Below are 17,122 nucleotides of genomic sequence, written 5' to 3'. Positions count from 1 at the left end.
ACAACTTGGAGGAAGTACAGCTGTTCCCTCAGAGAAGCATACACCGGGCAGCCAGGCCTAGGAAGAGGGGGTGTTCCCCTGGCGGTGACATACAGCATTCCTTTCACTTGAAGCATCTGAGCTGGAGGAGCTGCAGTCTCCCCTTGGGAATATGACATAACCATAGGCGGGAAGGGCCTCACAAAAACAGACCAGTATCCACACATCCTTCTCCAAAGGAAACCCCTTCCCATCCTGTGTGTAAGAACTCCCATGTCTGAGGAGGCTCACATTGGCCACCCCATCTCCAGTCAGACAAATAGCCTGAAGTCAGCAATCTGATAGGATGTGTTTATATTTACATGGTACATTTTAAAGCAATGGCTACATTGGTCATACATATTAGAAACCATAAAAAAAAGTTAAGAACTAAAATGTACATCATACACTTGTATATATATTTTTTACACAGAGGTAAAAAGGGTTATAAAAAAATCAATACAACAGGGTGTTTAGTATACAGGTAAAGAATGAATTATGCTTCAGGCACTTTAATTTGTTAATGAGAGCAAACAGCTTAGGGGGGAGGGGGAAGCTTCCAAACAGACAATCTTTTGGTTAATGTTTTGTTACCACAGATACAAAAATAAAATCTGAATAATTTCTCTCAAATGATTGACGTCAGTATGGCAAAGCTGACTGGGAAAATACTGCACACTGTTCAGCTGCAGTGTGGCAATTAGAGACGTATTTACATAAATGTCCCCATGGCTGTCCCTGTGCCCTTAACCGCTGCCTTCACAAACCAAAAAGCATACGCGGAGCAAGATTCACTAGCATAACTCTCAAAGGGTAGAAAAGCACAAGGGATGAAGGAAGATAGGAACAACTAAATAGAGACGACAAACCAAAAGCAGCTGGAATATGTGTATTCTTATTGAAATAAATAGGGGCACTTGAACTGAGGTCTAACGAAACATACATTAGTGTTGTGCTTTGTAGAGAGGAGACCTTGAGAAGGACCCCGAGGAAAAGCCTCAGGGCTGGGGGGGAAGACGGTCTCTCGACAACGCTGGGAGGCTGGCTGAGGTTTCCTAGATGTTCTCCAAGCAGGGAGGCTGTTCCTTTTTTCCCCATCATCACACTGACAGCTCTCTACTCTTTTTTCAGACTGAAAGGCCCAAACCAGTCACTCCGACAAGTGAAAACGTTTACCAACTCGCTCCTAAGCACAGTGGGTATTTACACCAATGATCTGACTAAAGAAATGCGACGGGCTCTGAGACGAGCTGAAAACATTCCCATGAAGGTAAGCGTGGCTAGCATTTTCCCAATACGATTGGCAGACTGAAAAAAAGTCCCTTTCCTTGAAGACTGATGTCCTGTGTGCAATAAAGAAGGAATGGGGGAAGTGGGGAGAGAGAGATTAGGCCATGCCCCCAGCTGGCAGTTACCACAGGAAGAGCACAGCAGGAAGAACAGCCAGTGTTGACAAGCCTGCCCCCTACATTCTCCACGACGTTCTGATTGTACTATGCTAGGTACAGGTAACCACTCTTCACTTTCTTCTTTCTGCCCTAAAGATTTGGCTATTCCTTGCGACGGATTAGAAAAATACTCTTTTCCAGCTAATTAGAAGCCTCCTACGTGGCAAGGCGACAGGTAGACCCAGTCTGCTGACTTAGCCATCTGTGCACACAAAATGGCCAGTCTGGGTTTGGAGTTGCAGGAGAAAGACACTTAGGCATTGGAAGGATTTTTACATATGGCCTTGTTTTTTCCCAAGTATAAATGAAGAATCTGTTGACGTGAAATTGAATCTAAGATGAAAACACAAACCCACGAACAAAATGCGACCCACCACTCCAAATTTATGACATTTAAAACTTCCCCTGGTTAATAGAAAATAGCCAGTGTGTGTGTCGGGGAAGCTCCTATAGTTTTACTACATCTGTAGTGTTTCTCAACTGGAACTTGTTTGGAGATCACTGTAAAGAGAATATTTGGTTTGCAAAACAATGAGCAAAATTTCTTCATTAGCGTTTTCTTCCAATATTGCTAAATTTTTAGAAGTGGCGGTGATACAATTTTAAAAAGTTCTACCTTAGGGGGTAACTGGAGAGGCTCAGAGAAACCTGAAATCCCCTTTCTAGCCCTGGCCCGAGAGGATGTGATGCAGTTTAAAGAATTTTCCTGATTCTCACAAGTTAATCTGAAGTTAAGGCTCAATTCTCAGTCATTTTACCGGTGCGTATTTTGCATTGTGAATAACTGACAGATTGGGAGGGGGGAGGGCAGAAAATGATAACGGGCTCAAGATAGAAACTGTAGCTTACATGGGAAATTTGGCTTTAGAAAAGTTAAAGCGATCTTGTTTCGTGGTAGAAGTTTGTTAACTAGCTCACCTCCTATACATAATAATTGCAGGTTAAAATACTTCTGGTTGGGTTTCATCATTCTGACATCACATTTCTGCAGGAACCCAGTGGTGCTGAGCAATAGGTAAGCTGAACCAAGAGAAATAGTCTTCTATGCTCTTGGAAAAAACCAATTACAAAACCCACCAAAATCAGCAGTTCTGAGTGCAGGTGCCTTTGAACTGGAAGAGGTGGGGAGGAAAGGCAGGAAATCAACACAGGTATAAGACAGTTAGCTTGATTACAGATTGTTAATAATACACGAGAATCTAGGTGGAGGTTCCTTTCTCTAGAACACTGCGCGTGTGTGGATGGATGGGTGGCTGGGGGAGTGCAGAGTCCACCAGGCAGGTTGCCCAGGCTGGAAGGGCGCTTCCAGGTCCCAGGGGGCGGGGGAGAAGATGAGAGTGTGTAGAAGACAAGGTCCCTGTGGCTGTGGTTGGAGGAGGGTAAGGGAGAGACATGGAGTCACACGGCCGCTTTGTGCTTCCCCCCGCAGCACCTGCACATCACCCCACAGTGGTAGCAGGCCCGAAGGGGCAGGTAACAGCACATACAGGGGGCCAAGAAAGACAAGGCAATAAGAGCCATCCACCGGAGGCAAAACTTCTCGTCGCTAGTGTCGCACGAGCACGGGTCTGTATAGTCGCCCTCGGGGTCCGACATACAGTGATAGAGCATGCTGTCCGCACACCACATACAGCTCACCCGGCGGATGCAAGTTCTCACGGCGTCAGGGGCGTCCTGGCAGTGGCCCCTCCGGTTCTCCTCATGGTTGAACATGTCCCTGCAGTACTCACACCGGGAGCGCTCTCCGTCTTCCTTCCGCCGCCGGGACTTGCCCCGCGAGGGCTGGGTCTTGATCACGCCGCCCCCGCGCCCTTTGGGGTCCTCGCCGAGACCAAAGTCCGAGGAGTCCACGTAGGGGTAGTTGTAGTCGTGCTTGGGGACCTCGCCCTTGGCGAAGCGCACGTAGGAGTCTGCGTCCTCCGAGGGGTCCAGGTGCTTGCCCCTCACGGGCGCATGCCGGTAGTCCTCGTAGCCCGTCATCCAGATCTTCTCCCGGGGGTTGATGCGCACGATCTCCTCATCGTCGTCCGGGAAGCTCACCTGGCGATAGGGCCTGGGCATTGGCTGCCCGAGAGAAAAAGAGTATTTTACAGCAACGGGGGGAAAAAAAAAATCCAATGTGCACCTTTCGCCTTGACAGAGGCATTTTTTGAAGAAACTGACCCATCCTCTAATTACTGAATATCCTGTGGGTCAGATATATTTCAAATTGTCCCCATTCATTCCTGGGTCAGGAAATCCGTTTAATGGGTCGAGACCAGCTTTCCCCCGTCTTTTTAAGTATTACTATATATGTGGGGAAAGTGTGTACACTGTAAGAATAGAGTCTGAATTTTCAGAAGCTGGACACACCCAGACCAAGAAGAAGGCAGCGGTCTCCCCTGGGACAACCCCCATCTCCCTTTCAATTACTGCCTAGCACTAAGGGTGATGGTGACCAGTAGCTAGATTCCTCACAGATTAGTTTTGCCTGGTTTTGTACAGTACATTCTCTTCTGCAAGACAACTTTTTTTCCCCTCAGTGAAACAGACCAACACTGGAGTCCACTGCATGTTATAAGGGTAAATATTTTTCATTATGTGTATCCCGAGTCACAGTCTAAAATGCATTTCTCACTATGGATCATGTTCAAAAAAGCAAAAGGAGATACCAGGCACTATAAGGTGCACAAGAACCTCGTAATCTGGATGCAAAGATAAGACACCCAGATAAGAAAAGGGTGAAGGTGTAGATCCCTGAGGCCAACTGCCTGGGTTCAAGTCCTGCCAGGATCTCACCGATTTTGAGTGGCAGAGCTGGAATCCGACAGAGGCAGGCCAGCCAAAGAACTAACCCTTCTGGCCTTTGACCCCAAACTGCATTCTCCCTTAGGGTGAATGAAGAGTCGTTTCTGCAGGCGGTCCCTCTACAGTTCACAACAGTGCCTCGTCCAGAGTGGCAGGTGTGCTAAGTCAATAGTTCCCGACTAGATGCAGGTAAGCCGGCCTCACAAAGACATCTCAGTTGTGGTAGAGATTTTCCACTTTAGAAGTCTTTTGGGAATGAAGGCTTTTTAAGGGGGGGAGATAATGGCTCTGCGTGAACCCACTGGAGTCAAATTTGGGTTGTGGAATTTAGCAAGTTACCAAGCATCAGACTCAGTTTCTCTGACTATCAAACTGCATAGGGCTGTTGTGAGAACAAAGAATCTATGCGGTGTGTCAACACAGAGCCTGTCACACGGGATGTGTTTGATACCTGTTGCCATTATCATCGTTATAGTAGTTAGAGAACTTTTACCCGGTAACTAGATTTACCCTTCACTTCCCACCAGACCGTGAGCTCCCTGAGGGCAGAGGCCACATCTCACACACTTGGCCTTAATTCCCGTCAGATTCTTGACATCAGAATTTCCTAGACTTTGGAAAAATCACAGTTCTACGAACAAATCTTGGAAGCTGGCACAGGCTTTGCTAACTTTTTATTTTTGCAAAGTAAGGAGAATCAAAGTCAGTTCCCATCTACTGCTACTATAATGTGATTTTTAAAAAGAACATGTTTAATGCCAAAATATTAGGAAGCAATAAATAATTTTTAATAAAAAGTCATATAAATCTAACTTTTTATGTTAACCATGCTCCTTTTTTCTTTTCATAGCAGACTAATGGCCACATCACCCTACACGGGCATGAGTCCATGGCCCACAGTTTGGGAACCTGCTCTGCAAAACAGCCGCTTGGTAAATATTTGTTGAATTACTGAATTCCAGACTCCAGCTACATCTCCCCGAGCAAGCCTGGGCCTGCAGCCCAAGATTCCAGGGTGCATGAGCCCAGCGCAGCGTTCTTCAGTCTCGACCGTCGCCCTGTGCTTTCCCCCAAAGCCAGAGGAACACGGGAGGCATCACAGCACCCTGTGAGCAGACTTGCATCTGAATCTTGTTCCACTAGGGATGCTGTCTAAGCCTCAGCTTCCTCATCTATAAACTGGGCCAAGGACCTGCCCTGTGTGGCAGTTTGAGAGAATTAAATGAGATAAAGCACAAGGGTTTAGCAAGGTGTCTGGCACACAGAAAACTCTGAGTAAGACTGAGCCACCCCCACCACCTCTGATATGAGATGGTACAAAGTAGAACGGAAGAGGCCTGGGCTTGAGGAGAGGAAGGAGACTGCCACTCACCTGTTCGAGGTGATAGTGGTCCGTAGAGTATGAGTCGTGGAGGTGACCCAGGGTATAAATCCTCCGGGGCTCACAGGCTGTGGGAGAGGAGATTGTCCGAGTAGGTTGTTCCCTCTTCTGCGAGGAATTAGAAGAACTGTCTGTAGCTGTCTGTTTAGAGAGAGGTAACCAAGAGTTAATTAAAAAAATAAAAATAAAAACCAAACCCACACACCAAACCCTAACATGTGTCTACCCCACTTGGGGCATCTTGGTGGACTTCTCTTGCTGGAAATCTTGAGTTTATCCTGGCTGTGGAAGGTGGGAGGACCCCTGAAGGGCAAGATTGTCTACACATGGTGTGGCCGGCTCAACAGGCAGGGAAACCCAGGCCCCAGCCCCTAAAAAGTTGGCTTTTCTCAAATGTGGGAGCAGCAACCAGGTTCTGGCTCACTACACCAGGCTTCCCACTGTGTATCCCAGTTTGATCAAGTATGGTTGCCCCATTCATAACCCTGGTTGCGAGGTACTCTGGCAAGCAAGCAGGGGCGATGTAAACAGGCAAAAATGAAACCCAAATGTTTGTATATGGGGCCAATCCTGGCCTGAGAAAGACTCAGATAAAGATACCTTGAGGGGTGTTGTGGGTACTTGCTTTCCAAGAAGAAATCTTTGGGTTTGAAGCAAATTTAGGGTTTTACTTTAATGAAGCAAGATGTATGACTGTACAGAGGGATGAAGGTCAACATCTGTGGGGGTGAGTACAGAGCTGTCTTCCCAGTAGGGACAAGTTCAGATTGGAGCCTCCATGACAGTGTCTTTTGGAAGGTGATCAGATATTGAGATGGACTGTGGCCAGAGCACAGGGGGCCCCACCGCCTCCTAATATACCTACCACCTAGGTGCTTAATGCCTCCACAGAAAACTCAATGAAAAGGGACCCCACAACCACTCCTCCCGCACCCCCCCCGCCTTTCCACAAACACATAAAAGGCTTTGTTAAATGCAGGTGGCAACCATCTTTAAAACCAGGGCCCCTTACACTCCCCACCCCACCTTCCATCTCCACAGAGTCACGCCCCCCTGCCCACAACCACTCCTACCGCACCCCCCCCGCCTTTCCACAAACACATAAAAGGCTTTGTTAAATGCAGGTGGCAACCATCTTTAAAACCAGGGCCCCTTACACTCCCCACCCCACCTTCCATCTCCACAGAGTCACGACCCTCCATGCCTTCAACAAATGAAAACAAGGTTTTTCTTGTTTCTAGGTATCTTATTTCTGGCAAATATGTAGAACTGCTGCTTGGCTGTTGCTTCTCACTCTTATATTCCTCTTATCTCACTTGCTTATTTATCTCTTGATTTTATGTTTTTTGTTAGTGCCATGAGTCCTTTTGGGGGCAAGGCAAGGTTAAAACAAAGACTTATAAAAGCTATTTTACCCCCCACTGTCCCGTTTATAAAGTAATAAATGCTCAGAAAAATGGTACTACAAGTATTTAGGAAAAAGAAAAGACACTCATTGTGCAACACAACTATTGTTAATTTTTAAAACCTGGTGGACATGTGCAACATCCCTTTGGGGACCTGACCCCTCCTGGATTTTTCTCTGTTTGGTTCAAGTGATGTGGGCTGATACCTGTTTCCAATCCTTCAACCACAATGACTAATTCAGGTATGGACACATGGTCCTCTCAAGCAATATGAATTTTTGACAGGTCAGAAAAAAGATTTTTTTTAAGATGCTGTCTTTATCTCTGAAGTTAAGATCAAAGGGTCCCATAAGCCTGGAATCCTGGTGAAGGCACAGGGTAAGAACCTTCTGAAGATGAAGTCAAGTAAAACCAAGAGAAGAAGGCCCCCACAGACCCCATAAATTTCTGAATGTAGTCAAGCCTGAATTCTGATCCACTCTAGGATAGGATGTTTCAATGACATGAGCCAATTCCCTTTGGTAACAAATGAGATGTGTTGGGTTCATCACTTGGGTGCACTTCTTCCTCACTCCCGATCCCTCTGTGTGGCAGCAGTTCCACCGCATCACATTCCTGGCCTCTCTCTGGCCCTCACTCATCTCCACGAGTGGAGTGGAACTAGGCTTGCAGTCCGCTACTTTACTCCTCTGCCTCTTGAAAGCCACCCAATTGGCAAATAGCACATGCTGGCAACCATTCTTGGAACTGTGAAGTCCACTTGGGGGTCAAGGGCCTGCCCCACTGTGGGGAGGCTGTAGCACTCCAGCGCCTCTCTGCTTGGCGGGCCAGGTCCTGGGACATCGTCCACTGCCCACAGATGTAAGCCAAGACCATAGAGGGTCTTCTAACTTTTGTTCTTCTCAGTTGGTTCAGAACTCGGATAGGGAAGAATTACTATTGACCCTTTAAATCCCAGTAACTAAGAGACCGAACTGATGCACAAGAATTTTTACTTTTTTCCAAATTCCACCTGTCCTCCAACTCTGACCCACTCCTTCCTTTTGTCCCCGGAGGTAATGCATTCTCCCTCTTTACCACATGGTGGTTGTTGATCAGACAAAACGACAAAGCCAAGAACTCTTAATAGTCTCCTGTCAGTATGGAGGATTTGCCACCTGGGCTAGAACGCAGCCCCTGACCACCAAGCCCAGTGGGATTTCAACGCCCCACATGCTGCTTCTCTGGTCAGGCGAACCCATTCCAATGCCCACTCTGGAGGTGTTTTGTTGAGATTAACACAACTTCTCCAAGAAGGTACACCCTGCTTGACACAAAAGATGAGGAGATGGTGTCTCACAATACAAAGGTTTCTAAAGATCTCAATACTTTCTGAATAAGCAAGTAAGGGCCCTTGTGTGATTCAATCTTCAAGGGTTAAATTCTTATCCAACACCCACATGACAGTTGTCTTTGAGGTTAGAAGCTACCTTGTGTACACCTGAAACTAACAAAATTGAACGTCAACTCTAATTGAAAAAAAAAAGCTACCCTTGTGTCGAACACGGTAATAAGCACTCATTTAGTTATCAGAAACCAGTGAACACATCGTGGTCACCTCTGTGTTAGTTGTTCACCCTAATCCATCTCATGTCCGGGTAAACAATGGGTAGAAAGTGGTTCTAAGCAATGCGGCACACCCAGCTTGCCTAGTATTCCCGAGCCAATCAGAAACGCCATCCCTGATGCACCCATCCAACCTCCCCAACCCCGAACAGCCTTTCCATTGCACAGAGTCAAGTGCAAAGCTTCCTGGACATTGTCAGAGAATGTGAGACTGAGAAAGGCCTCTCAAGATCTCCAAAACTGATGGATTTGCACAAAGAAGCAAGAAAGCCAGAAAACTTTGAGGCGTGCCTACAGTACATGGCCTCCTGCATGTCTGGCCCAGACCAGAGCCTTCTCTGCCAAACTGCTGTGTTGGTTTAGACTCTGGAAAGAACATGCAAGAGGCTCCATTGGAAGCTGAGGCTTATTTCAGATCTGTACTATCAGACAAATCTTGCAAAGTGGTGGTGAGTGTGACCTACAAACAAAAGGAATGTACTAACAGGGCATCTCCAAGAACGGAGAGGAGAAACACCTCCTACCTACGTTTACCTCTGACTGGTTCTCCCTAACTCTGCTCTTGGTTTCCACACACAGCTGGAGAAAAGCACTGAGCTGTGTGTGCAAGCGCACACGCATTCACAAACAAGATTCTTGAACATCTCTCTGATATTTGTGTGCACAAGCTAAAGACACCTACCAATCTGACAGTTTCGCCTTCAATTCGGAAAGGCTCTGGCCGTGTTTTAAACTCGCCTTGCTCTCCGGAAGGTGTCTTAGAACTGGTGCGGGTTTGAACTAAAGAACAAAAGTAGAAGTCCTCTGCAGCTACTCTGTGTTTGGGGACCTGAGGCTCCGAAGAGGGGTGGCTTTGACAACAGGGTTCCCCATGTCTGGAAAGAGCAGTCAGAGGGAGACTTCAGTGCCGCCCACTGGGGACACCAAGGCTGGGCACTGCCGTCAACTCGTGGGAGGTCTCCGGCTCTGTGATGCAGTAAACGCAAATGTATCCTTCAAAACTTGCTTCTGGGTTTAGGTTTGACTGATGCAACATCAGTGGCCCACAATTAAAAAGAAGTCTAAGAAGTTTGCAACCTATTATGAGGCACTGAACAACAAATGCAGTGGAGTGTGGTAATGTTAAATAACAGGGTCTCAGCTCAGGCCAACTATTTGAATCATTCTCTGCTAATTATAAGTTGTGTGATTGTGGTCAAGTTGACCTCTAAACTCCAGTTTTCACATCTGCAAAATGGAGCTAAAATCAGGGTTATTGCATAAATGAAATGAGATTAAACGGTTTTCCAAACGGTTACTGCTGATTACAGAAAAGGCACTGATTCTGTTGATCCTGTATCTGGTCGCCTTAAATCATTATAAAAGTTCAAATATTTTTTTATCCACTGACTCTGGATTTTTCTAAGTATATCATACTACTCACAAGAGATAGTCTGGTCTCTTTTCCAATATTTATACCTTCTTTTTCTCGTTGCAATTTTTGCCAGGGCTTCCAGCAAGATGTGAAAAAACAGGTGATGGTGGTGGCCTTGCCTGAGCTTGACCTTAATGGAACTTCTAACGCTTCTCTATCAAAATATAGTTCTAGATAGGTGGAGTGATTATAAAGTAAAATTCCAAAAAGTTTCCTTGTATTCTAGATTGCGAAGGGTTTTTACCAAAAGCTGTTAGATGTCACCAGGTTTTTTTGTATATCTATTGACATGATTAGTCTTTTACCTTTGTTTTATTAATGTATGAATCAAACAGTTATCTTTTCCAATATAAAACACCTCTGCATGCCTAGGAGATACTCTCCTGGGCTTTCATTAAATTTGTTTTACAAATATTTGATGTATTTTGTTATATTTTACTTAGAAACGTTGCATGTAGATTCATCAGTGAGTCTGACTTCTGTTGTTCTCTACCTGAGCTGTCCTTGCCTAGTTAAACAGTGAGGTTAGGCTAGTCTTGTATACTGAGCTAGGCAGCTTTCCACCTTTTTCTAAACTTTGGAACAATATAACGTGTGGGCTGTGTTTTTCCACCTAGTTTGGTCTCTTTGTGAGGGACAGACCTTTGACGACATTTTCAAATTTCTGTGGTTACTGTAAAACTTCACAGGAGTGGTAACACGCTGTGTGTGACCTGGCCCTAAAGCCCTCTAACAGGGCAGTAAGCTGAGTCAAGGCCTTGATAGGGAAGAAGAGGGTGAGGGAGGGGAGGTGGAAGCAAGAGTGAGAGTGTACTGAGATGAAAGAGTGGGCACTGCCAACCTTAAAAACACAAAACAGGGCCTCCACCAGCCTGACCAAATCCACTCTGGTAGTACAAACACCCATTCCTTCCCTGAAGGGTATTTGGGTTTGGGCTGGGGCTTTATGGGATATGGGTACAGACACAGAAGGTGACGTGGGCAGGGGCCAAAGCCAGGTGGCCACCCTGAGGAGGGGGCATTCTAGATGGCTGGACAACCCAGATCAAGGCCCAGAGGAAGAAAAACAGAGGCCTAAGTTCACCAGTGAACATCTGATGAACAAACTTCTTCAAAAAGAGTAAGCTTCCAATGGTTGGCCTCTTCGGGCATAAGTTGTACTTGAGTATTCAGATATTTCCTATAATTCTCCAGAATTTAACAAGTGAGAAGAAAACCAAAGAGCTTCAAGAGTTGATACTTTTCCTTTGAACAACTGACTCTAGTGTTGATATCTTGACAGTAAATCAAATTCTGAAGTACAAAAGACACTGGCTGAGGCTGTCTGGTTTGGGTAGGAATTGGTCTGAATGGAGAAATGAGACCGAAAGATGGATGCCTAATGCTAACACCTGTGGCTGGCTCTCTCCGACGGTATGGGCATATTTTGTAAACTATGCTTTCTTACTCTTGGAAACCTGACTATTTTTCCCCCTGTCCTACAGAAGTTCCTTGAGTTTACCTGGAAGTTCTTGAAAAAGCACATGCATCTGTCCACATGCTCTAGGGCTGGGAATGAGCCTTCTTCATTTGGAAGGCCAAAGTCTTTGACTAAGAAAAGCTCAAGGAAGGAGGGAAAGAACCAAGAGGCCAGACCAGCTGAGGAGACAGTTTGCTTAAATTAAGTTATCCATCCTGGGATGAAATCCTGGCTTCAGACCAAGGGCTTTTTGGGGCATTCGGGGTGGGTCAGACTAAGCATCTCAAAGTGAAACAAGTGTTTTTAGGATTTATATGCATCCCTTCAACTCCCCTGGGTTTTCCTGCTAAATCTTTTGTTTTTCCAAAAGCGGGTGGGGTAGAAAACAAACGTGGCAGCAGCTGGCAGACAGTGGCTATAGGAGAGAAAGGGTGCCCAGGGCTGTTTTTCAAGGACACTTGGAACTATGAAGGGACACTGGGTTTACAGCTTTCTGGAGTAGGACTCTTACTGGGTATATTGGTGAGACTATGAGAAGGAAGACAACTGTTAATTTCTGTTAATTTTCTCCCTTTCGGGATGGAGACGAAAGGAATGAACCCCACCTCCAGAGGCACAAGCAAACAAATACAGTCAGTTCATCATCCCTGTGTCCCCAGGAACACATGAGCTAATAGAAGAAAGCACACAGTGCTCGGAGCCAAGCCCACTCAGCAGCCCGTTCAGGAGGCCAGCAGGCCTACACGTTTTCAGTAAGGCACAGGAAATAAAGTTAAGAAGCCCGACCACATTATCCAGGAATCACATAGCAATGCTAATCAAAAATAGCTCTATACAGAAAGAATCGAAAACCTTGATGCCAGGCTTGGCCACGTGTCTTGGACAAGTTGTTCAACTTCTTCGGACCTCAGTTTCCACTTGTGAAAAATAAGGGGGATGCACTAGATAATCTCCAAGGTCTGTCTGAGCCCTAAAATTTTATGTGTAATTCTTCTTCCTTCCTCCTAAGAATATTACAGGACAAAGGGGTTTGACTAAGACTGTTACTTACATATGATTCAATAGTCACAGGATGTATGTAAAAAATGCTAAATAATACATACTACCTCAGTTTCCACTTGTGAAAAATAAGGGGGATGCACTAGATAATCTCCAAGGTCTGTCTGAGCCCTAAAATTTTATGTGTAATTCTTCTTCCTTCCTCCTAAGAATATTACAGGACAAAGGGGTTTGACTAAGACTGTTACTTACATATGATTCAATAGTCACAGGATGTATGTAAAAAATGCTAAATAATACATACTAAATAAAGCCATCACCATACCCCCTCCAAAAAAAAAAAAACAAAAAAAGACACCAAATTTTTGGTTTCCAGTAGGTGGCGTCTAATCCTCTTGGATCTCTGCTTTATATAATGTCTTAATAATGCCTTTTTTATTTCTTATAGATACTCAATCCTGCTCAGTATTTTCAGTCCCTGTTAATGTTAATGACAGTTTTGGTATCTTTTGCTAAGATTCCCTTGGGGTTCTGCAGTGTTTGGTTTGAGAGGTTATTGGAGCAGGTGCCCAAAAAAAAAAAAAAAAAAAAAAGCCACAGGATTAATTCAGATGATTAAGTAGAATTTCTGTCCTGTGTAGATGCTGCTGCTATTTTGAGTTTTTGAAGATGGCTTACTAGTAGTTATGACCACAATTTGTATTATTTTTACTGCAGTTACCACCAAAATAGATCTCAACAGCTGATGCAACCAAAGCAATATTCAATATTCTTCCTATCGCCAAGCTCCTCGTTTTATTATTTTTAAAAAGTATGTATACACACAGGCACTATATATAAATATGTCATTCCTCTCTACCTCAGGCTGGGAGACTAGCCTGATCATACACAATTCTGGGCTGCTTCTGCCTCCCAGGAGACAGTAACTGGATGGTTGAGCACCTCAGAAGGCTCCTGGCTGAGGTGGTTTGGATGAACTGTTGTTTCTAACTCCTCCACAAAGCACACCTTTCCCTCAGTATCTATTAGACCGATTGGCCTGTGGTCAACTCTTTTTCCTTTGGTAAACAGGAAGTTGTCACCCATTGTTTCAACATGTCTTTGGGAACAGGTAGTACTGGTTGACTTGTCTTAAGGGCCTACATTGGTTCCAGGTTTCAAAGAGGCAAGCAGAGCAGGAAATCAGCCAGGCACCCACTTTTTTATGGCCCCAGCTAGTAGGCAGTTTGGGTCTGAGAGGCAGCTTCTGGGGAGAAAGAGATAACTTTGTCCCACACTCTAAGGCATCACCCTCTCCGAGACCCAGAGGATAGATAAACTGAGCATTCTTACGTTGAGAGAAAACAAAAATGAAATTCCCACACATGAAAAAAAAAAAAGTTTCTAATTTTGGAAGTTAGATGAAATTTTGATATGAAAGGAAAGGACCCTGATAAGCCCACAGCTTAGCTTCACTGGAAGAGCTGAGGGTTGGGAGCAGGAAGGCCAGGTTTCAGGTAACACCGAACGTGTACTCTATGTGAATTAGTAAAATGGAAATAATAGTATCCTACTAGCTGCAGCTTAAAAAGATGAGGTATGTATAAATGAAGAAAGACATCAAGTGGGAGGGTAAACAAAATGCCTTTCTTTGGCCTTCCTGAAATTGAGAGCATTTCAAAGCTTTTCTATGAGCCTTAGACAATTTAATTGCTTTAATTTAGCCACTGTTAAGGTACTGCATGTAGAATAAAAAGATCCTCCTCTTACTATGTAATGTGAGCTTGATAGCTGTCATTTAGAAGATAAAGCATCTCCCATCCATCTTCTGAGACCTTCCATGCCACCCACGCAGTGCTGGGTCTCAGCCAGCAGCAGTTATGGGACACTGCTCCCTGGTGTCAACCACAAGCATAGGGCTGCCCCTCCCAAGACTTTTTTGCCTTTCTTAATAAACCACCATAGATCAGTTTCACTAGTTAAACTTTACAGAATTTACACTTTCAACCAATTTCCCCTTTACTCATCCTCCCCCACACCTAACCCCACTTTATCCCAATCCCTTAATTCCAAAGGGAGACGACAAAAACATTTTTGATCAACTGATCTTCTAAAAGGAGGGTGCGGCTTTCAAAGAGCGACTGGGGACCCTCCTACCTCCACTGAAGAGATGGCTGAGGTTTTAAGCCAATGCCCTAGTTGAAACGTCCACCACTTAGGTGGTTCTTCTGCAATAAAGGGACTCTGGTATATTTGATATGTAAAATTTAGTAAAACATATTGAATAAATATTTCCTTTTCTTAAAGCTCTCTGAAAGGCAACAAGCAGATTTGGGGTTTACATTCTGGGTGAACGGTGTGGAACCAAGCACAAGTCACTTCACCTCTCTGAGCCTTGGTGATCTTATCAGCAGAAATGCAGCGCCAACATGTACCTCGGTGTGGCTGAGGACCAAATCCAGTAACATATGTGAGAAGTGCAGGGCACAGTGTCAGGGGCCGCTCCACACCCCAGCTCCTTTCCTTCCCCTCTCTTGGGCCAGCAAATAAACTCGAAGGGAATATGTTCACCCTGAGAAGGCTTTGTGTTCAAAGGATAAATGATCACAGCTTATTACTTAATGGCAGATCCCAGTTTAGAATCTAGGGCTCTCCCTCACTTCCAAACTCCATGACCCCAGGGGTCACACACCACTTTAGCTTTTACAAACTCTTTCTTAGAAAGTCAGTAAGCAAACCTCATTTCATTACAAAACTGGTAGATTTGCATTCTGTTTTAATGTTTGTTGGAAACGGATAAGGTGGAAAACTCTCCAAGAATAGGAAAATTTTGTGGTATTCTGCACTCTTCTGCTTCTATATCAATGAAATCTTTGATAATTACAAAATTCAATGAATTCGTTTTTTTCTATTTAATCGAGAATGAAAATAAGTACAACTTGCAAATACTCAAAAACTCATCTAGGACAAAAAATTGCTTTGGTTTCAAGCACTTGCTCTAGCCACGCTTTAGAAAGCACCTGGGGTGGGTGGGAGGGGTCGGAGATGTCAGTAATAACGCTCTGAAGAGCCAGAAAGTAATAAAACACAGCTTGTAATAAACAGGATGTCAAGGGTTTGAACGTAAGGCACGAGGAAGGACCAAGTTTTCCAGTCTGGGCGAAACATGGCTAGAAGCTGCCGATGCTATAAAAGACATGACGTTTTTCCCATGTGAAGGAGGACTGCCTACCTAAAGAAATAAAATACAATGAAACACCGAAAACATAACCCAAATACCAGCCTTTTCAACTGGGTTCTGGGAGAGAATTCAGACCCAAACAAAATGTTGTGACTGGCTCTGCTCAGTTCTGCAAAGGACGGTACATAGTACCATTCCAGGTGCACAGGAGAGAAGTCAACTCATTATAAGGATAGATACCTTAAGGTGCTAGGGCTTAATTGGGAATAATTGATTGAGAAAGGCTGCCCAAATCCAGAAACAACACTTAGATGGTAATATAAACCTAAAAGGTGGGGGGAAAAGTCAAAACTTTGTACATGTAGGGTAGGCATTCCTAAGGCCAAGCTTGGAGGTGCTGGGGGACCTCCAGGCTGTAACACTTGCGGAGGAGGCTCCAAGTCCGTCACATGAAGGGGCCACACGGTCACACAGTCATCCTTTTATCTCTCCCCTTTCCAACTTGGGTCCAAGAGAACCTTACAATGTAACTCTTGTAAGGTTCTTGAAATACCATAAATATAATTATTCAACAGAGGAAGAGAAAAATAAGCAGTGGTGAACTAGAAAGGTTGGGAGGAGAGTGTTCACTGCTCCTCCACTACGAACTAGCTGTGTGATCTTAGGCAAGTCACCTGTCTGACTGAGCTGATAAGAACTCAAGATCCCTTCCAACCTCAAGATCTATCATTCTAAGGAGTTGCTTTGTTTAGAGCTATCCTTGTCACCTAACGAGGCAAATAAATGTTCAGCTAATTCCTGTAAGTTATCCTACCTTTAATGTGCCATTATTTCCACAGTGAACATACTGCTTCCTAACGCGAGGCAGAGAAAACAGTGGGAAGAAGAGCACCTAGAGCACTCTGCTGCTTTTCTTTAATCCCTTTAAACGCCCAGATGGGGGAATCGGGATTGTTGTAGCTAAGCTGTCTCTCTCCATTCCTTCTTCTCCCTTGACTCCTCATCCCCCTTCTGAGAACCTGCCCCCCCATTCTTTTTTTTTTTAATCAGTACATGTACATATATCACTTAATACCTCAAATAGTCTCACCCCTCCCCATCTTAGCTTCTCACCCTCTAGAGAAATAAATAGTTTCAACTCTTGTGGCTCTTCTTGTATTTCTCTCCAGTTTTTCAATCCCATATGTTTATATTATTTCCTGATTTGCAGATTTAGATATTATTTAAGGAGTTCTTATTATGGAAGATGAAGATATGGCTATTATATACACCTTCAAGTATCTTTCTATAAAGCAAATATTTCCCTAATCCCCCAGCTTTAGAGCCAGAATCTAGCCACTCAGCACAATGACAGCTGAAGCACCAACACTTGACCAGAGTCTAGGTTAGCCAGCTCTAGAAGTATGTATACACTGCAGCTGCATTCTCCCAAGATCACATTAAAA

The 17,122-nt window shown here is 44.6% G+C and overlaps 1 protein-coding gene across 1 annotated transcript in view; it reads right to left on the bottom strand.

Annotated features, from left to right (window-relative positions):
- Nucleotides 1-316: 316 nt before the first annotated feature.
- The window catches only part of SPRED2 (sprouty related EVH1 domain containing 2), a 105,820-nt gene continuing 89,014 nt past the window's right edge, over nt 317-17,122 (bottom strand). The window contains exons 6-7 of the mRNA XM_025045122.1: nt 5,626-5,775; nt 317-3,530 (exon numbers count right to left, since the gene is read on the bottom strand). Of these exons, the coding sequence (XP_024900890.1) occupies nt 2,865-3,530; nt 5,626-5,775 (816 nt within the window). The 3' untranslated portion in view covers nt 317-2,864. The remainder of the gene's footprint in view (nt 3,531-5,625; nt 5,776-17,122) is intronic.

This window comes from Pteropus alecto, unplaced genomic scaffold (genome assembly GCF_000325575.1).
Source record: "Pteropus alecto unplaced genomic scaffold, ASM32557v1 scaffold131, whole genome shotgun sequence".
In the NCBI taxonomy this organism is placed as follows: domain Eukaryota; kingdom Metazoa; phylum Chordata; class Mammalia; order Chiroptera; family Pteropodidae; genus Pteropus; species Pteropus alecto.
This window is presented reverse-complemented; position numbering and strand designations above follow the sequence as displayed.